The 21,689-nt window shown below is 42.4% G+C and overlaps 1 protein-coding gene across 2 annotated transcripts in view; it reads left to right on the top strand.

Annotated features, from left to right (window-relative positions):
* FBXO47 (F-box protein 47) overlaps window positions 1–21,689 on the top strand; it is a 179,375-nt gene that overhangs the window by 143,120 nt on the left and 14,566 nt on the right. For both annotated transcript variants that reach the window (XM_056549141.1, XM_056549140.1), the window contains one exon: window positions 16,871–17,013. In XM_056549141.1, the coding sequence (XP_056405116.1) occupies window positions 16,871–17,013 (143 nt within the window). The remainder of the gene's footprint in view (window positions 1–16,870; window positions 17,014–21,689) is intronic.

The following is a 21,689-nucleotide window of genomic DNA, read 5'->3' as shown; positions in this document are numbered from 1 at the left end:
GAGTTAGCGATGCTGCAGCAAAACACTGCCTCTGACCACCAGGGTGGTGTCTGCTCCAGTAAGGAGGAAAGGAGGTGTGCAGGGCAGGCCAGACAAGTACTGGTAGTTGGGGACCCTTTTATTAGGGGGACAGACAGGATGATCTGTCACAAAGACCGGGATCACTGAACAGTGTGTTGTCTGCTTGGCGCTCGAGTTCGGCATATCACGGATCGGGTTTATATGTTGCTGAGTCTGACTGGAGATGACCCAGCAGTCATGGTACACATTCACACTAATGACAAAGTAAAGAGGTAGGTGGGGTGTCCTTAAAATGATTTCAGGCAACAAGCTCAAGGCATCCTACCTGCAAGGTAGTATTTTTTTAACTATTACCTGTACTACGGGCCACACCAGAGAGGCATTGGGAGATTAGGAAGGTGAATAAGTGGCTCAGAAGCTGGAGTAGGAAGGAGGGGGTTTTGGTTCATGGAGAACTGGTCCGACTTCGCTGTCTGATACAGGCTCTACCGTAGGGACGGGCTGCACCTCAATGGGGAGGGTGCAGCTGTGCTCGGGGAGAAGATGGCCAGAAGGGTGGAGTAGTGTTTAAACTAGGGACTGTGGGGGAGGAAACCTACAACATAGAGGGGGAAGATAGTGTAGATAGAGTACTGAGTATAGGCCCTTTCTGCGTGAGGACATTGGTGAGGAAAATGATCATGTGGAGTCTCTGTGGGTGGAAATAAGGGGAGGTGGTAAGAACAAGAAATTAATGATAGGGGTTTGTGATAAGACTCCCAAGTATAACAGAAGCAGCAGAAAACCTACTTATAGGACAAAAAGATGGAACAGCAAAAAAAAAAAAAGAAGGGGGGGGGGGGGGGGGAGTCATTATTATGGGGGACTTTAACTATCCTGAAATCGAATGGAAAACTGAAACCTGTAGGTCCAGCAAGGGAAACAGATTTTTGGTAATTATAAAGAACAATTACCTATCCCACCTAGTATATAAAATAGAGTGACTGGTTCTCAAGATCTTTACACTAAACTGTAGTAAGGGATTACTATGGATTTTTCATGGTATAAAGTGTAAAAAACCGTGACAGAATAGATATGGTAATAATAGTGGAGACCTGAATAAAAGGGTGTGTGCGTATACCTGTGAATGAGTTAGAATTAGGAACTCTATGGCTTTGTGAGTGTGATGATAGTAGTAGATGTGTAAATGTATCGAGATTAGTAGAAAAAAGGGTTGATAGTGTAAGGGTATGTTCACACTACAGAGTGTAAACGGAATCTCCGCTCGCAGAATTCAGCGAGCGGAGATTCAGGCTGGCAGGCGGTGGCGGTAGGACCACGCGGCACTGCGCCGTCACCATCGACAGCTATGCAGTGTTCGCAGACTTACGCACAAAGAATGAACATGTTCTTTCTTTGCGCAGAACAATGTCAGCGGCCGAATTGTCCGCCACTGAAATTCTGCAGGGTGAACGGGTTTCGTGGAAACCCATTCACACTGATGGTAGTGTTCACTGTGCGGACTTTTACTCGCGGAATTTCGCAGGGATTCTGCAGTGTGAACATACCCTTAAGGTTTGAAAAGAGTAGAGGTGCATTTCCTAACTAAATAAAGTATCGCTCTTGAGGTGGTTTAGTGAACATATAAAATAAACATATAGGAAAAATAGAGGAAAACGCTGGGCCCTAGCTCTCCCAATATATTCAATACAGTGTATAAAAACTATATATCCCACATGGCTGTGGGTCACTTAAAATGAAGCAATTGTTAGATCGTGGAAGTTTTTTCAAACAATAAAGTGGTAACAATGGAGCACTCACCCAGATTCGAAGTCTTGAATAAGTGGTTTATTCCAACATAGGGTTCACATCACACGGCAAGGAGCAGGGTAACTGGGTGCGGACATGAGACGAGGGGTTGACAGACAGGTGGAGGAGCAACCTCCACCTGTCTCAACACCTTGCCTCATGTCCGCACCCCGTTACCCTGCTCCTTGCTGTGTGATGTGATCCCTATGTTGGAATAAACTACTTGTTCAAGACTTCGAATCTGGGTGAGTGCTCCATTATTTCCAATCTCTTGGAAATATTTCAACTTTCTGAACTATCTCTTACGAATGTGAGCACCACCTGAAGTCATTCACACACAAGCCATATAGCCATTTACCGTGACTATCGATATTAATCGAAGACGTCCGATATTGTTTGAACGGTTACTAACCTTAGACTGTGGTGCCGGTGTCACTCTTTTGCTTATTGAATAAAGTGGTAACAGTTAGTAGATACTTGACACAAAGCGATACTATTGCTGTAACAGTATCGCTTTGTGTCAAGTATCTACTAACTTACCACTTTATTGTTTGAAAAAACTTCCACGATTTAACAATTGCTTCATTTTAAGTGACCAACAGCCATGTGGGATATATCGCTTTTATAAACTGTATTGAATATATTGGGAGACTTATAGCGCTAGAGCCCAGCGCTCTTCCTCTAGTTTACTTATAGTGGGGATCAAAAGTTTGGGCACCCCAGGTAAAAATTTGTATTAATGTGCATAAAGAAGCCAAGGCAAGATTGAAAAATCTCCAAAAGGCATCACATTACAGATTAGACATTCTTATAATATGTCAACAAAAGTTAAGAGTTTATTTCCATCATTTACACTTTCAAAATAACAGAAAACAAAAAAATGGTGTCTGCAAAAGTTTGGGCACCCTGCAGCGTTAATATCTTGTACTGCCCGCTTTGGCAAGTATCACAGCTTGTAAACACTTTTTGTAGCCAGCCAAGAGTCTTTCAATTCATGTTTGAGGTATTTTTGCCCATTCTTCCTTACAAAAGTCTTCCAGTTCTTTGAGATTTCTGGGCTGTCTGTCACGCACTGTTCTTTTAAGGTCTATCCATAGATTTTCAATGATGTTGAGGTCAGGAGATTGTGAAGGCCATGGCAAAACCTTCAGTTTACGCCTCTTGATGTAATCCCCTGTGGATTTCAAGGTGTGTTTAGGATCATTATCCATTTGTAAAAGCCATCCTCTCTTTAACTTCAGCTTTTTACAGATGGCATCAAGTTAGCATCCAAAATTTGCTGAAATGTGAGATGTTCCCTGTGCCACTGGCTGCAATACAACCCCAAAGCATGATTGATCCACCCCCATGCTTAACATTTGGACAGAAATTCTTTTCATTCAATTCTGTTCCCCTTCTTCTCCAAACGTACCTTTGCTCATTCCGGCCAAAAAGTTCAATTTTAACCTCATCGGTCCACAGAACTTGTTTCCAAAATGCAGCAGGCTTGTCTATATGTACATTTGTAAAGTTAAAACGCTGATTTTTGTGGTGAGGACGTAGAAGAGGTTTTCTTCTGAGGACTCTTCCATGAAGACCATATTTGTACAAGTATCTATTTATAGTGGAATAGTGTACCACAACTCCAGTGTCTGCCAGATCTTTCTGGAGGGATTGTGTAGTCAAACGTGGGTTTTGAATTGTTTTTCTCACAATCCTGTGAGCTGTTCTGATATTTTTCTTGGTCTTCCAGATCTTGCTTTAACTTCCAATGTTCCTGATGACTGTCATTTCTTAATTACATTCCGAACAGAGGATATTGACATCTGAAAATGTTTTGCCATCTTCTTATAGCCTTCTCCAGCTTTGTGAGCGTCAACCATTTTCAGTTTGATTTCTAGACAACTGCTTAGAAGAACCCATGGTGCGGATTGTTGGGGCAAAGTCAGATGAGTCTGGGCATTTAAAACCTTTGAGATTGACATCACCTGGTCTTCCCAGATAATGATTGAGAACAATCCATGACACTGGCAGGTCTCAGCTTTGCAAAGGGGGCAGTGCATGCTTTGAATTCTGCAGGGTGCCCAAACTTTTGTAGACGCCATTTTTTTGTTTTCTGTTATTTTGAAAGTGTAAATGATGGAAATTAAATCTAACTTTTGTTGACATATTATATTAATGTATAATCTGTAATCTGATGCCTTTTTGAGATTTTTCCATCTTTCCCTGGCTTCTTTATGCACATTAATACAAATTTTTACCTGGGGTGACCAAGCTTTTGATCCCCACTGTATATGTTTATGTAATATGTACACTAAACCTAATAAATTGGGATTTAACTGCTTACCATCTCAAGAGCGATACTTTATTCAGTTGGGGGATCGCACCTCTACAGTTCTCAAACCTTTATCCTATCAACCCTTTTTTTTTACTAATCTCATACATTTACACATCTACTATCATAACACTCACAAAGCCATAGAGTTCATAACTCTAACTCATTCACAGGTATACAAAAACACCCTTTTATTCAGGTCTCAACTATTATAACCATATCTATTCTGTCACGGTTTTTTACACTTTATACTGTGAAAAATCCATAGTAATCCCATACTACAGTTTTGTGTAAAGATCTTGAGAACCAGTCACTCTATTTTCTATATTTTGTCTATTTGTTTGGGTGGAGTGGAGATTACACCCTGACGAGAGTTCTCGGTCACTTTTCAGGTAGAGTACACCTCACACTATCCTTTCTGTAACCTATCCCAACTAGTGCACGACTCAACAAGAGGGGGGGGGGTCGTGTCAGGGACCGACCAGGGGGACAGGAAGAGTGAGCCCTACACCGACCCTAAACCGCTCTCCCTGCCTACTTGCCCATCCACCCTACCCGTTGGATCAACAACTGGGCGCCGGTCCCTTCCTGAGCTAAAGTGCAGTGGCGTAAAAACACAATGTACATAGTCGGTCACAGGCCAAAACAGAAAATTACTAGACAACCAGATATACCATAAAGGATACACATACTAACAGGGAAGAATGTAAATAGGCAAACTGATAAGGAAACATAGGAAACTGTTCACAAACAGGTACAAGTACAAAGGACAAAAATCAGATCAATCAAACAGGATATAAATATCGGACACTGTTCACACTGGGACACAGAAAACAAACTGGGCACCCCACTCCACAAAAGGAGTAGCCATTAATAATAAAGCCGAATAAGCTAGTGGCCAGCGGACACACTCCACCATGTAGATAAGATGCTGACCCAGTAGGAAGCATAAATATAATACATGAAACACTAGACTAGAACCGGATGAGTCTGAATAGACTCCAGAATACCAGACAGGAATATAACATACATAGCACAGGTAACAAGCAAGACTCAGATACAGTGTGAACAGACACATAGCAGAAAGGATATAAAAATCCTAAAACCCACAAATGTAACACAGACTAAAATCTATAAAGAAAAATACTATTTAACCATGGCTAAAACTCAGATAAATACAAGGTAAATGCTCAAGTAAACTTGAAAGTATATTGCACAAACAGACATAGTAGTATTGCACTCAATAACCAGCACCAGAATGCAGGAGAACTCTGGCTAAATAACTCCACCCGATTTCTCATTCGTTCAGAGCATTAACTATTCCCTATCCAGGTAGAATAGCAAACTGCTCTGAACAAATTAGTGTGTGAATACACACCTAAACAGAAAAATACAAAAACAAATAAACGGACATTACAGGTTGCTTCTGGAACTTATACTAACCAATAGGCCAGACAAAGTATCCGAGGTAGGGGATCATCTTGGTAATAGTGATCACAACATAATGGCCGACATTTAAACTTCAGGAAGGCCAATTTTCAACAACTAAGAGAGGACCTCAGCGACATAGATTGGGGCCCTGCTCTCAGTAATAAAATTAAGCTAAATGGAACACTTTTAAGAGCATTCTAAATAGATATTGTTAACGACATATACCATACGGGGATAAAAGTTAGAAATAGACAAAAAACAGTTTGACTAATCAAAGCAGTTAAGAAAGCGATAAACGATAAGAGGAAAGTGTTTAGACTACTAAAACAAGAAGTAACACAATTAGTGTAATGACCATAGGGGTGACAGTCCTCAAGCTCTCTCTTGTGGGATGTGTGTGGTGGGGGGGGGGGGAGGGAAATAGAGGGGTGGGAATGGGTAAAGGGATGTGGGTAGGAGAGGGACAGATGAAAGAAAAGAAAGAGGAATAAGGGATCGCTTGACCTCTAAGAATGGGTGCAAAGATTATTATTAACTATGGGATTGAAATAGTTTTATGGCAATTCTACTGGTCCCATTAACCACACTGAGTGTAATCTATCCAGCACGTAAGTCATAAGAAAAAATATATCAAAGGGATAGTGCCTAATACTTAACTTTTATTAACAATATAGCTAAAAGTAAATCACCAAATACGTGAGCCCTTTTACCATATTATAATGTATGATCAATGAGCAACAGTAAATTTATCCGTCATTGGACAACTGCCGTCACCACAATATTTTGCACCTGAGAATCCTCTCAGGATTTATCATGCGAGATCTATTCCTCGATGTTACAAGAATTGAATAAATATATGTACATAGCCTACTACGCATTTCTGTCAGCTAGTTGTTGCTGACATAATCAGGATGACATATGTATCAATGTACCACTAGATAACAATTAGATATATTTCACAAGTAAAGCACAAAACAGATATTGAATAGTAAGATCTCTACAATCTGAAGACACCTGCAAAAAGATATATATGTATAATATTTCTGTATATGGATTAAATATATATCAAATACTAGGCACAATTTGAATTGCCCCCGTGTAGCATATATATCACACAAGTATGGGGCAATTCAGTAAAGGTGCGTGTAGGATCATATTCTCTTTTTTAAACTGATATAGAATCCTTGGAGTACATGCTCCAGGTGCCTCTGCAGCGTCCAGCGTACTGACCTAAAAGACAAAGAACCATTGCTATATCAGCGATTTTTTATTTTATTTTTTATTTCACCTAGTGTAGGCAGAACTCTCCTATACATGCCTTACCGATCTGAGCATTAATACATGGTAACCCCTGTACAATATCATGGACCTAATATGCATATGGACCTAACTTATATTAAAGAAATTTGTTCCCCCTATGGCTGCTGTCCCCCACCACATAGTCTGCCCGTGATGCTCTGCTCCCTTCTCTCTATAATATGTATGGATATCAGAATTGGTCTACCACCAGCTCTTGATTAATTGTTTATTGAGGTTGACATGCACCCCTTTGTATGCTATAAAATGCCATATTAAAACTATACTGACAATAAAAAACATTACTGTTGATTGCAATATAGACAGTGGGTTAGTGCATATTAACCTCAATATATAACAATAAAATAACATTTTAAATAGCTGATATAGGATTCAATTGGGACACTTGTGTAATTTATTATATAGGTGCTCACTTTCTATTCATACCCTCAACTGTTTCATAATAGACCGGTACCTTGTAGATTATGAGCATAGTATATACTGCCAGTAAACTAAGTTATGTTTCATATATTACAATCCTCCTATCCTGCCCATTGGCGTCCAATTGACGTCAAGTGGGGGCAGTGCCATGATGACGCGGACGCCCGGGAGGATAGGAGGTCAGACGCCGCTCTCAGTCGGTGCGAGCAGCAGCAGCCGGAAGTATCAGCTCCCTGCTACAGAGCAGGTTCTGCTCAGCACCGCGCTTATCAGATGATACACTAACCGTGAGTAATAGCATGGCTGTATAAAGATTTTTTTCTAGGACCTGGAGGAACAATCAAGTAGTAAAACTCTGCCATGGTTCTTTGTCTTTTTCCTTTAGGTCAGTATGCTGGACGCTGCAGAGGCACCTGGAGCATGTACTCCATGGATTCTATATCAGTCTAAAAAAAGAGAATGTGATCCTACACGCTCCTTTACTGAATTGCCCCATACTTGTGTGATATATATGCTAAATTTTTTCCACAGGCTTCCTTTTCAGGGGCACGGGGGCAATTCAAATTGTGCCTAGTATTTGATATATATTTAATCCACATATGGAAATATTTGGGGAGATTTATCAAAACCTGTGCAAAGGAAAAGTTGCCCAGTTGCCCATAGCAACCAATCAGATCACCTCTTTCATTTTGCAGAGGCCTTGTTGAAAATGAAAGAAGCGAGCTGATTGGTTGCTATGGGCAACTTTTCCTCTGGACTGGTTTTGATAAATATCCCTCATTATACATATATATCTTTGTGCAGGTGTCTTCAGATTGTAGAGATCTTACTATTCAATATCTGTTTTGTTCTTTAGTTGTGAAATATATCAAATTGTTATAATCTAGTGGTACATTGATACATATTCCATCCTGATGATGTCAGCAACAACTAGCTGATAGAAACGCGTTGTAGGCTATGTACATATTTATTCAATTCTTGTAACTCGAGGAATAGATCTCGCATGATAAATCCTGAGAGGATTCTCAGGGGCATAATATTGTGGTGACAGCAGTTGTCCAATGACTGATACATTTACTGCTGCTCATTGATCATATATTATAATATGGTAAAAGGGCTCACATATTTGGTGATTTACTTTTAGCTATATTGTTAATAAAAGTTAAGTATTAGGCACTATCCCTTTGATATATTTTTTCTTATAACTATGGGATGGGTTAGTGGGTAAATGGACTGCAGGGCCCTTGTGGCCAAATTCCCACTATCAAATACATTTGGAGTAATTATATAATGATATTACACTAAAAGTACAAATAACACAGTAAAAAAAATAAAAAAAAACTTGTCCCCTTTAAAAAATAAAAATACCCATGGTATAAAAACAATTTAATTTAATAAATATCTAGACAGACTTAAAAAAGTGCTCAGTGCTTGTGTGGCAACCTGTAAAGGAAATGGGCATTTGGTGCCAAATAAAGAAAGTCTAGAGATGCTACATGTGCAGCAGTTACACTTATTGTATTCCTGTGGGAAAAAAAAGTACAAGGTACAGTTCCAATAGTTCAGTAGTAGATATAGGGTGCTACTATGTAGCAATTAGTACTTATTGTATTTCTGTGGAGAAAAGTACTCTGTACAGTTCCAAAATAGTACTGTGTTCTCCTATGCAAGAGGTTATAGCAAGAAACTTGATTATGCTCTGCGATGTAATCCTGGGAGAGGTGTATTGATATAGTCATATTGGGACTATGTGCTCACCCGTCCTGTAGTGTGGTCTGATCCTACCTTCTCTTGTTCTCGATCCGCGGCACTACAAGCTGTACAAGGCAGCTGCCTGTAAGGGCAGACCATCTCTCCAAGCAAGCATACGCGGAGATTGGCGGGCTAAACCAAGAAGTTAGTGGGGAAACATTAAAGAATTATAAGGAGAGAAATAAAATCTGTACAAAAGAAATAAAACTAGCAAAAATTGCAGCAGAGAGAAGAATTTCCATAGAAAGTAAAAAGAACTCCAAAATATTCTTCACCTACATAAATAATAAATTTTAAACTGAAAATGTTGGCCAATTAAAGTGCAAAAAAAAAAAAAATTTATATTGCAGGTGAAACCCTAATGAACACTTTTCTAATTGGTTTTATTTAAAAAAAAAAAAAATAATAATAATAATTTCATGTCTATTTTTACTTCCGCCACTAGGGGTTTCCATAGCAGTCTTTGCCGCAAGCATTTCGGACTGAGAACATAGGGAGATAATGTGGGAAAAAGCCGGTACAATGGAGGCGCTGCTCAAATGGCGAAATTACAGGAATACTCAGGCGGTGCAGGATAACGAAATTTTATTGAAAGTAATAGGACAACGCGTTTCAGCATCTGCTGATGCCTTCCTCAGGTCCACTTAACAGTTCAGGTTCTTGCTGAGAAGACGATTAGCTTTATTGCAGCGTGCTGTACAGAAATTCACCAGATTGTTAGAGTTCCATGCTCACTGTAGCTGGTTAAATTTAAAGCATACCTCCAAATCTGTGCTCGCTGCAGGCTCTCTCACCCTTCTTGCATCAATGGCAGCTCTGGCAGGCAGTGGTAATCAGAGCGAACTGAAATGGCACGGAGGACCAAAGTGTAGCATATGTATACATTGACTTCTCCAGCAAAATAGTGAATACAGCTCCTGACAGACGGTGCCTTCAGCTCTGCAATACCAGCTGTGTCTGGAAAGAACGCAGAGTCCTGTCTCCTGTCAGACGGCTGTAATCGCTCTTGCACCCCCGGAAAGCCTAGGCCAATAGAAGCTTCACTGAAGGCTCCTGAGGGGACATGTGACGGGCAGCATGCCGGCCATGAACCTAGATGCCAACATGAGAACGAGTCCGAAGTCACTCTGCAGCCAGGACTCAGCGCAGATCCCCGCCTGTCAATCAGACAGGCGGGAGCAAGCGCTGAGCTCGTAGGCAAGCAGGGAGCACTCCTGGCCCACCATTGTCCTTTTTCCTACAGGGCACGGCAGCTCTGTCATCCGAACAGAAAGGAGGAGACCCAGAAGCTGCCGTCCCTGCCGTGTGCCGGGCTGCATGCGCGCTCCTGGAATGCGGCAGAACAGCAGCAATTCCTATACAGCTCCTGCCATGTCCCGCCCACTTCCTCTCCTCGCACAGTGCTCTGAACTGAACTACCAAAGAGGAGAGTAAGTTATTTTTAGGGGGTTTTAAAGATAAATAAATGCAGGGATAGACTTAGAGTCAGGACAGATGGGGAGGGGGATTATGGAGAGTTAATTATCCTGCAAATCTCACCTTTATTAAACCAAGAAAAAGTGCAGTGCCACCTTAGTAACATAAAAACACAGACAAGTCATCGGGCCCAGATGGTATCCATCCCATGATTTTTTCAAGGGTTTTAAAAAGAATTAAATACTGTGCTAGACAGACCCCTATTTCTTATATTTAAAGATTCTATAATGACAGGGATTGTTCCACAGGACTGGCGTTTAGCAAATGTACCAATATTCAAAAAAAGGGTCAAAAATGGATCCGGGAAACTATAGGACTGTAAGTTTAACATCTGTTATGGATAAGATTTTTAAGGATTTTCTGAGAGATGCTGGATCGGTCCTGTCAGACTAATCTGATCAGTTTCTATGAGGAAGTCAGTTATAGATTGGATCAGGGTGAAGCTGTGGATGTTATAAATCTGGACTTTTCTAAGGCATTTGATACTGTGCCACACAAAAGATTGGTACATAAAATTATGCTGGGACTGGGGGAAGACATATGTAAATGAGTTAGCAACTGGCTTAGTAACAGGAAACAGAGGGTGGGTATCAAGGGAACTGGTTGGGTGACAGTTACTAGTGGGGACCATACTGGGTCCACTTCTTTTCATTATGTTTATTAATGACCTTGTAGAGTGATTATAAAGTAGAATTTCTATATTTGCAGATGACACTGGGTAGGGTGATCACCACAGAGGATGATAATATAATATTACAGAAGGATCTGTGGAAGTTGGAGGCTTGGGCACAGACATGGCAAATGAAGTTTAATGTGGATAAATGTAAGGTTATGCACTTGGGCCATAAAAACAAAGTGTACAATTATATGCTAAATAATAAGACATTAGGTAAAACTTCTACCGAAAAAGACTTGGGGTACTGGTGAACAGTAAATTCTATTTTAGTGATCAGTGTCAGGCAGCGGGTGCCAAGGCTAACAAAGTCATGGGATGTATCAATAGAGGCACATAATAAGGACATTGGGGAAGATTTATCAAAACCTGTGTAGAGGACGAGTGGTGCAGTTGCCCAAAACAACCAATCAGATTGCTTCTTTCATTGTTCACAGGCCTCTTTGAAAATGGAAAAAGCGATGGTGTCGTTGCTATGGGCAACGACACCACTATTTCTCTGCACAGGTTTTGCTAAATCTCCCCCATAGTTTTGCCTCTGTATAAATCACTAGTCAGACCACATATAGAGTATGAAGGACATGGCTGAACTGAAGAGGGTAGAGAAGGATGGCGACAAAGATAATTGATGGTATGGAAGGATTACAGTACAAAAACATGTTATCAAGCTTGGGGGTTATTTAGTTTAGAGAAAAGATGTTTTAGGGGCATCTGATCACAATGTACAGATATATGAATGGACGGTACAGAGATCTTTCTAGTGATCTTTTTATACCTAGGCAGACAACCGTGACAAGGGGGCATCCTTTACATCTAGAGGAAAGAAGGTTTTACCATCATCACAGAGATTCTTTACTGTAATAGCAGTGAGACTATGGAACTCTCTGCCACATGATGTTGTGATGTCTGACTCATTAAACAGATTCAAGGGGGGCCTGGATGTTTTTCAGGAAAAAAATTATGTTGCAGGTTATGGGTACTAGATATATGGGGATAGACCATTGATCCAGGGATTTATTCTGAGTGCCATATTGGGGTCGGGAAGGAGTTTTTCCTCTGTCGTGGGGCAGCTGGTGTCGGCCTTGTGAGGGTTTTTTGCCTTCCTCTGGATCAACACAGTAGGGTTTTAGCTTGAACTCAATAGACTCGTCTTTTTTCAACCTTACAAACTGTTACGCCGAGCGCTCCGGGTCCCCGTTCCTCCCCGGAGCGCTCGCCTCATCCTCGTTGTTGCAGCGCCCCGGTCAGATCCACTGACCGGGTGCGCTGCGGTCCCGCCTCCAGCCGGGATGCGATTCGCGATGCGGGTGGCGCCCGCTCGCGATGCGCACCCCGGTCCCCGTACCTGACTCGCTCTCCGTCGGTCCTGTCCCGGCGCGCGCGGCCCCGCTCCCTAGGGCGCGCGCGCGCCGGGTCTCTGCGATTTAAAGGGCCAGTGCACCAATGATGGTGCCTGGCCCAATCTTCCCAATTAGCTTAATTAGTTTCCACCTGTGCACTCCTTACTTATACCTCACTTCCCCTGCACTCCCTTGCCGGATCTTGTTGCCCTTGTGCCTAGTGAAAGCGTTCCCTTGTTTGTTCCTAGCCCGTGTTCCAGACCTCCTGCCGTTGCCCCTGACTACGATCCTTGCTGCCTGCCCCGACCTTCTGCTACGTCCGACCTGGCCTTTGTCTACTCCCTTGTACCGCGCCTATCTTCAGCAGTCAGAGAGGTTGAGCCGTTGCTAGTGGATACGACCTGGTCACTACCGCCGCAGCAAGACCATCCCGCTTTGCGGCGGGCTCTGGTGAAAACCTGTAGTGACTTAGAACCGGTCCACTAGCACGGTCCTCGCCAATCCCTCTCTGGCACAGAGGATCCACCTCCTACCAGCCGGGATCGTGACACAAACTATGTTACTATTATAAGACTAGTGGCATGTTAAAGGACCATATATGAATAAATGATCCCTTATCCAAAGGTAACCCACTTTAGAGAGTATACCGCTTAGTAGATAGGAAACCTCTGATACTTCACTAAAAAACATACCAATATGTGTACATAATTATTATTAGTTTAATAGGAACTACATCCAACAAAATAGTAGCATAATGGCAACACAAGATTCTTTTTGGAACCATGCAAATAACATAAGGTATGCTCAATGCTCCTGATATTACCCTGTTCCTGTTATTATTTCTGGGTCTCTTATAAACTATTCTCCTTTGGTAATGTGAATATACCTCCCCCTGCTAATAGGTGTCTTGTCTGTCCCCATTTGTTCATGTTATCTTCTCCCTTTCTACTTCCCTGTTCCCCTTAGCGCAGCTTTTGCTACTTTGTATAGGAATACACATGCAGCTCATATCTGATTATATCGTTTTGAAGATATATATATATATATATATATATATATATATATAATAAAGAATTGAATTTTTAGCTACTTTATTGGGAAATTGTTACAGTTTTGAACTAGCTAAGTTGGACCTTAGAGTCCATTTTGTCAGTGATGGTAACAGCCTAGGAAGGAACACATGAAACCTCTGTTGCCTTACACCCCTGCTCCATCTCACCCTCCGTGTCCTCATGTTTGATGTCTTTGGATTGAAGTAAAGTCACAGCTTCAGACTGGTGAGTTCCCCATGTTTCATTTCACTTTGGATGATATCTTACCTTCTGCCTTTGTATAAGATGTGCAACAAGATTGGGTTTTGTTAAAAGGATTGGTGTCTAGTGATTAAAGACTTTCTAATTGCAGCAGTGTCCGCTGTATACATACCTGTATGGTGGACTCGGCACTGAGACGCTAACAGACCAAAACTTTTGACATATCACAGAGGGAGCGGGGACAGTCACAATCATCACATGCCGATCAAACCGCACACACACAATGTGCAATAGCTAAAAATGTTACAGCAACATCAGTAGCATTTTGCAGCTATTGGTTTTCATGTGTGGGCATTGTTTTGCCTGCAAGTGATGATTGTTACTGGCCCCGTCCCCTTATGTCTCGGTAGAAACTTTTGACATACAGTACAGACCAAAAGTTTGGACACACCTTCTCATTCAGAGTTTTCTTTATTTTCATGACTATGAAAATTGTAGATTCACACTGAAGGCATCAAAACTATGAATTAACACATGTGGAATTATAGACATACCGTATATACTCGAGTATAAGCCGAGTTTTTCAGCACGATTTTTCGTGCTGAAAACACCCCCCTCGGCTTATACTCGAGTGAACTCTCCGCCCTCAGTGGTCTTCAACCTGTGGACCTCCAGAGGTTTCAAAACTACAACTCCCAGCAAGCCCAGGCAGCCATCGGCTGTCCGGGCTTGCTGGGAGTTGTAGTTTTGAAACCTCTGGAGGTCCGCAGGTTGAAGACCACTGCGGCCTTCGGCATCATCCAGCCCCCTCTCACCCCCTTTAGTTCTGTACTCACCTCCGCTCGGCGCTGGTCCGGTGCTGCAGGACTGTCCGGTGGGGAGGTCGTCCAGTGGGACAGTGGTTCCGGGCTGCTATCTTCACCGGGGGCGCCTCTTCTCCGCGCTTCGGGCCCGGCCCCAGAATAGTCACGTTGCCTTGACGACGATGCAGAGGTACGTTCATTACCAACGTCCCTCTGCGTCATCGTCAAGGCAACGCCTCTATTCCGGGCCAGAAGCGCGGAGAAGAGGCGCCCCCGATGGCTGCCCGGGCTTGCTGGGAGTTGTAGTTTTGAAACCTCTGGAGGTCCGCAGGTTGAAGACCACTGAGGGCGGAGAGTTCACAAGAGGATGATGACATGGGGATGATGAAGGGGAGTGGGGATGATGATGACAAGGGGATGATGAAGGGGGGGTGTGGGATGATGACAAGGGGATGATGGGGGGTGTGGGATGATGACAAGGGGATGATGAAGGGGGGATGATGACAGGCGGTGATGATGTATTTCCCACCCTAGGCTTATACTCGAGTCAATAACTTTTCCTGGGATTTTGGGGTGAAATTAGGGGCCTCGGCTTATATTCGGGTCGGCTTATACTCGAGTATATACGGTAACAAAAAAGTGTGAAACAACTGAAAATGTCATATTCTAGGTTCTTCAAAGTAGCCACCTTTTGCTTTGATTACTGCTTTGCACACTCTTGGCATTCTCTTGATAAGCTTCAAGAGGTAGTCACCTGAAATGGTCTTCCAACAGTCTTGAAGGAGTTCCCAGAGAGGCTTAGCACTTGTTGGCCCTTTTGCTTTCACTCTGCGGTCCAGCTCAACCCCAAAACCATCTCAATTGGGTTCAGGTCCGGTGACAATGGAGGCCAGGTCATCTGGCGCAGCACCCCATCACTCTCCTTCTTGGTCAAATAGTCCTTACACAGCCTGGAGGTGTGTTTGGGGTCATTGTCCTGTTGAAAAATAAATGATGGTCCAACTAAACGCAAACCAGATGGAATAGCATGCAGCTGCAAGATGCTGTGGTAGCCATGATGGTTCAGTATGCCTTCAATTTTGAATAAATCCCCAACAGTGTCACCAGCAAAGCACCCCCACACCATCACACCTCCTCCTCCACACCAGCACACCTGTGAAGTGAAAACCATTTCAGGTGATTACCTCTTGAAGCTCAACAAGAGAATGCCAAGAGTGTGAGAGTGTGCAAAGCAGTAATCAAAGCAAAAGGAGGCTACTTTGAAGAACTTAGAATATTACATATTTTCAGTTGTTTCACACTTTTTTGTTATGTCTATAATTCAACGTGTTAATTCATAGTTTTAATGCCTTCAGTGTGAATCTACAATTTTCATAGTCATGAAAATAAAGAAAACTCTGAATGAGAAGGTGTGTCCAAACTTTTGGTCTGTACTGTACCTCTGTGATGTGTCAAAAGTTTTGATCAGAAAAGAAGAAAAGGAAAAAGAAAAAAGAGAGAGAGAGAGACAGACTGAGATGGTGCTAATAGTGCTGTTATCTTAGGTGAGTGTAGGTGACATCCAGTGGATTAATAGAACTGCTCACCTTTATGTGTTGCACAAACAGTCACAACACGGGTTAGAGCTTTCTTTGTGGTTCCACAACCGATGTCCGGGAGCTGCTGGCCATCTGTATCATTGTAGCACGGTGCTGGATGCAGGAGAATGAGTGTAGAGATGTGGGTTTCCCAGCAAGGATTCCCATCTTCTAGAAGTCTGACTTCTGGCAGTAGCGCCTCCTCGATGAAATTACACACTATTTGTAGTGTAAGATATGCCTTTATTCTGATATATACAAGTAAAGGTCAGGACAACACATTTCTGAGGGCTCCCCCTCCTTCTTCAAGTCCAGAAAAAAGTTTTGATCGGTCAGGGTCTCAGTGCTAAGACCCCCAACGTTAAGTAGAATGAACGTAGAGAATTGCAGCGATCTACGTCCTGCTTCACAGAATGACACCATAGATATGTAATAAGCGGAATCAGAACATTTAGGAACTTTACTGCTCCCCAAATAACCCCTTTAAGTGCCAGGTTCTTTCACATTTATATTATGCCACCATTTTGACAAATATTTTGTGACGTAAATGTCCACATATCTCATTTTCACACAGCTTTTTTGTGGGCATAGCTTTTGCTATTACCAACAGAAAAAAAACTGCTAAAAACACTGCCCAAACACAAAAAAAAGTGTACATAAGTGTGGACTTTTTAGTGTCGTCAAAATAACTTTCTTTTTTTCCAGTGGTCCCTCATGATTGGTTAATAGAAAACAGTGCCCGCCTTCTGATCTTATGTGGAAGCAATATCTGTTTCTCCTACATGGCAAGCAAAGCAGTAAATGGACGGACAGCTGATCTAGCCAGAATGGTGGTCTATCTTGCCCTGGTGAGTTCTTAATATAGTAGGCATGGTAAAGGGGTTGGCCATCTTTATCATGTTGCGATATGACAAATGACTTACAAATAATGTGAGTCTATTCTGTGGTTCATTCTCTCTCATCATGAAGCTCCGTTTCAGCTCAGTGCCCCGTCTCTAAATGTAGCTGAACGGCTCGTTTGTCCATACAGGGGCTGCCTATGAGGAAGCCTGTGACTATGCAAGTCACTGTGCCTCCTCCATAGCAGGAAATTGCATTTAAAGCGTACCCGTCAGATCCAACAAGAAACAATTTTTTAAATATATCACTCAGTACCTAATCCTGACTCAAAGAGAGGGGGCTTGGCCTCACTGTGCAGGTCTCTGCCCCCTCCCTCAGAATGCTGTCTGCTCACATCTCCTCAAACATTAGCAAAACTACCTCACTGACAGTAGCGGGACACAAGCTGACAGTGGGAGGATTTTTCCTCCAGCTTTGAGCGCTGGGCTCACAGCTGTCAATCAAGGAAGTGTGTCCATGACGCATGGACACAGCAGGACTAGTATGTGTCTAAGCAGGCAGGGGGGTGATTCAAACTTTTATTAGGGAAGGGGTTAAATGATCTTTATTAACACTTTTTTACTTTTTTTTTGCCATGTTATAGCTCCCATAGGGACCTATAACACTGCACACACTGATCTTTTACACAGATCACTGGCGTGTATTAATACGCCTGTGATCAGTGTTATCGGCGCTTGACTGCTCCTGACTGGATCTCAGGCACGGAGCAGTCATTCGCCAATCGGACACCGAGGAGGCAGGTATGGTCCCTCCCGGTGTCCTGTAAGCTGTTCGGGATGCCGCGATTTCACCACGGCATTCCCGAACAGCCCGAATAAGCAGTTGGGATACTTTCACTTTCGCTTCAGATGCGGTGGTCAGCTTTGATCGCCGCGTCTGAAGGGTTAATACAGGGCATAACCGCGATCGGTGATGTCCTGTATTAGCCGCGGGTCCCGGCCATTGATGGGCACCGACCTGATATGACACGGGGTCACCGCATGACCCCGCGGCATATCTCAGAAGCCGGCGGAGGACGTAAATATACGTCCTTTGTCGTTAAGGAGTTAAACTGCACGGTCAATGGCGTACACGAATAAAAAATCCAAAGTCCAAATAAACTTATTTTTGGTCACTTTTTATACCATTAAAAAATGGTACCGATAAAAACTTCAGATCACGGGGCAAAAAAATTAGCCCTCATACCGCCCTGTACGTGGAAAAATAAAAAAGTTATAGGTGTCAGAAGAGGACGTTTTTAAACGTATACATTTTCCTGCATGTAGTTATGATTTTTTTCCAGAAGTAGGACAAAATTAAACCTGTATAAGTAGGGTATCATTTTAACCCTATGGACCTACAGAATAAAGATAAGGTGTCATTTTTACCGAAATATGCAGAGTAGAGTAGAAACGGAAGCCCCAAAAATTTTCAAAATTGTGTTTTTTCTTCGATTTTGTCGCACAATGATTTTTTTTTCCGTTTCACGGTGGAATTTTTTTGGTATAATGACTAATGTCACTGCAGAGTAGAATTGGTGACGCAAAAAATAAGCCATAATATGGATTTTTAGGTGGAAAATTTAAAGGGTTATGATTTTTAAAAGGTAAGGAGGAAAAAAACGAAAATGCAAAAACTGAAAAACCCTGTGTCCTTAAGGGGTTAAGAGGTTAAACAGATTTGTAAATGACTTCTATTAAAAAATCTTAATACCCCTTCCAGTACTTCTTAGCTGCTGAATACTACAGAGGAAATTCTTTTCTTTTTGGAACACAGTGCTCTCTGCTGACATCCTGAGCACAGTGCTCTCTGCTGACATCTCTGTCCATTTTAGGAACTGTCCAAAGCAGCATATGTTTGCTATGGGGATTTTCTCCTACTCTGGAAAGTTCTTAACCCCTTAAGGACCCTTGACATATGCGTACATCATGACACCCTGGTACTTAAGGACCCATGACGTACGCGTACGTCATGGAGAATTCCGAAATCATTCAGCAGGCATCCCGTGCAAATCGCAAGTGAATTCACACTTGCGATTACGGGTCATTACGGGTATATGGTGACCCGGAATATAAGGGGGATAGCGGTTGTCTAAGACACCTACGATCCCCCTGAAGGGATAGGAGTGAGGTGGCAGGGGTGCCACCCCTCCTATCCCTGCTATTGGTCGCCAGAAGCGACGACCAATAGCAGATCGGGGGGGGGGGGGGGGTTAATTTTGTTTTCCCCGTCCTGCCCACCCACAATAGGCGGGGCAGGATGAGGAAACCGACAGGCGCCAAAGATCAACTTACCCATACGGAGGCAGCGGGCGACGGAGATCGGCGGGCTGGATCCTACGGAAGCTGGTGAGTTGCCTAGCAACATCTGGAGGGTACCGTTTGAGACCACTATACAGTGGTCTCTAACTGTAGCCCTCCAGATGTTGCAAAACTATAACTCCCAGCAAAGCTGTTTGGGCATGCTGGAATATGTAGTTTTGCAACAGCTGGAGGGCTACAGTTTGAGACCACTATACAGTGGTCTCTAACTGTATCCCTCCAGATCTTGCAAAACTACAACTCCTAGCATGCCCAACCAGCTGTTTGCTGTCTGGACATGCTGGGATTTGTAGTTTTGCCACATCTGGAGGGCCACAGTTTTGAGATCACTTTGCATTGGACTCTAAAACTGTAGCCTTCCAGATGTTGCAAAACTGCAAATCCCAGCGTGCCCAAACAGCAGACAGCTGTCTCGGCATGCTGGGAGTTGTAGTTGCCTACCTCCAGCTGTTGCATAACTACATCTCCCAGCATGCCCTTTGGTGATCAGTACATGCTGGGAGTTGTAGTTTTGCAACAGCTGGAGGCACACTTGTTGGAAAATACTGAGTTAGGTAACAGAACCTAACTGAAGGTTTCCCAACCAGTGTGCCTCCAGTTGTTGCAAAAGTACAACTCTCAGCATGCACGGTCTGTCAGTACATGCTGGGAGTTGTAGTTTTGAAACAGCTGGAGGTTTGCCGCCCCCCCCCCATTGTGAACCTACAGGGTACATTCACACAGGCAGGTTTAGGGTGCGTTCACAATCTTTGTTTTTGCGGGTTTTCCACTACGTATTTGAAAGGGGCAGGGTCTTCTCGGCTGTCCATAGCAGATTTTCCGCAGCGGAATTTTCACAGACATTGGTATAATTCAATGGAGTAGATATGTGTACTCCATTGAATTATGTGTATAATAAGTAAGAAAAAAATTGCGTGAATAATATTTGTGAAAAAAAATAAAATAAAAATATAAATAAAATGCACCCCCAAAAAGTCATCTCCCCCACCAAATACATCAACATGTCCCGCAAAAAAAGGGTCCTCACACAATTGCTTCAGTGAAAAAATAAAAAAAAAGTTACAGCTTACAGAATACGGCGATTTAAAAAGATGATCACAGAAATTGATGTGATCCAAGGTTGATACAAGGTGCCCAACCCCAAGTGCAGTTGTGCACCTATGTTGGAGTGGAGGACCTGCACCTATGGATCACAATATGGTTTCACAGCTGTGGTTAATGTAAACAATGACATTAGCTATACCTCAAAACTAATGTAAAATTGAGACATTAGCCAGTATATCCTTATATGAAGGACACACTTGAGCCCGCATACCACGCCAAGGTTTCTCAAATGATGCGGGTCCTATCAACCAACCTACCTGGCCAGATAAATAAAACCAGGAACCGATATACGGCAGCCATAGGCCCGACTTGCAGGTTGCTCCTCAGTCACCTCCAGTGTGAAACTAAGCACACATACAATGGGAGGGAGTAGACAAACCACAAGCCTCACCCTGGTTGGTTCATTTAAAGCCGGCCTCACAGGTGAAACCTTAATGCTACCCAGCAAGATAAAAGGGTGCATTAGTATAAGCCTTAAGCAAAGACATGTAAAAAGATGATTTAAAAAAAAATAAATTTATCCAATAAATGAACTAAAATATAACACAAAGTATATAAATTTGGTATCGCCGTAATCATATCAACCTGCAGTGTAACGTTAACATGTCATTTATTTTTTCTCTATGTGACCTACTTGTTACTGTTGTTATGAGGTTTTCGAACCTTCTGTTTATATTTTTATGTGCTGATTTTGTCTGTTTCTTTGAATAATCAATAAAGCTTCATTGTTTGATGGTTAACATGTCATTTATACCGCATGATGAATGACCTAAAAAATAAAACACAACTGCAGAATAGATTTTTTTTATGTATACCACCCCATAAAAATTTATTTTAAATTACGCCTCCACTTTGCTTTTATTTTTGTGAAACGCCTAAAGGGTTAATAAACTTCTTTTATTTAATTCTGACTACTTTAACCCCTTAAGGTCTCAGCCCATTGGGCCTTAAGGACTCAATTTTATTTTTACTTTTGTTCCTTTTTTCTTCCTAGCCTTCTAAAAATCATAGCTCTCTTATATTTTCATCCACAGACTAGTATGAGGGCTTGTTTTTTGGGCGACCAGTTGTCCTTTGTATTGACATTACAAATTTTACCATAAAATGTATGGCACAACAAAAAAAATACTATTTGTGTTGGGAAATTGATAATAAAACCGCAATTTTGCTAATTTTGGAAGGTTTCGTTTTCATGCTGTACACTTAAAGCGTACCCGTCA

Source organism: Hyla sarda, chromosome 12 (genome assembly GCF_029499605.1).
Source record: "Hyla sarda isolate aHylSar1 chromosome 12, aHylSar1.hap1, whole genome shotgun sequence".
NCBI lineage: Eukaryota > Metazoa > Chordata > Amphibia > Anura > Hylidae > Hyla > Hyla sarda.
The sequence above is the reverse complement of the archived record's forward strand: the minus strand, read 5'-3'. Positions and strand labels throughout refer to the sequence as shown.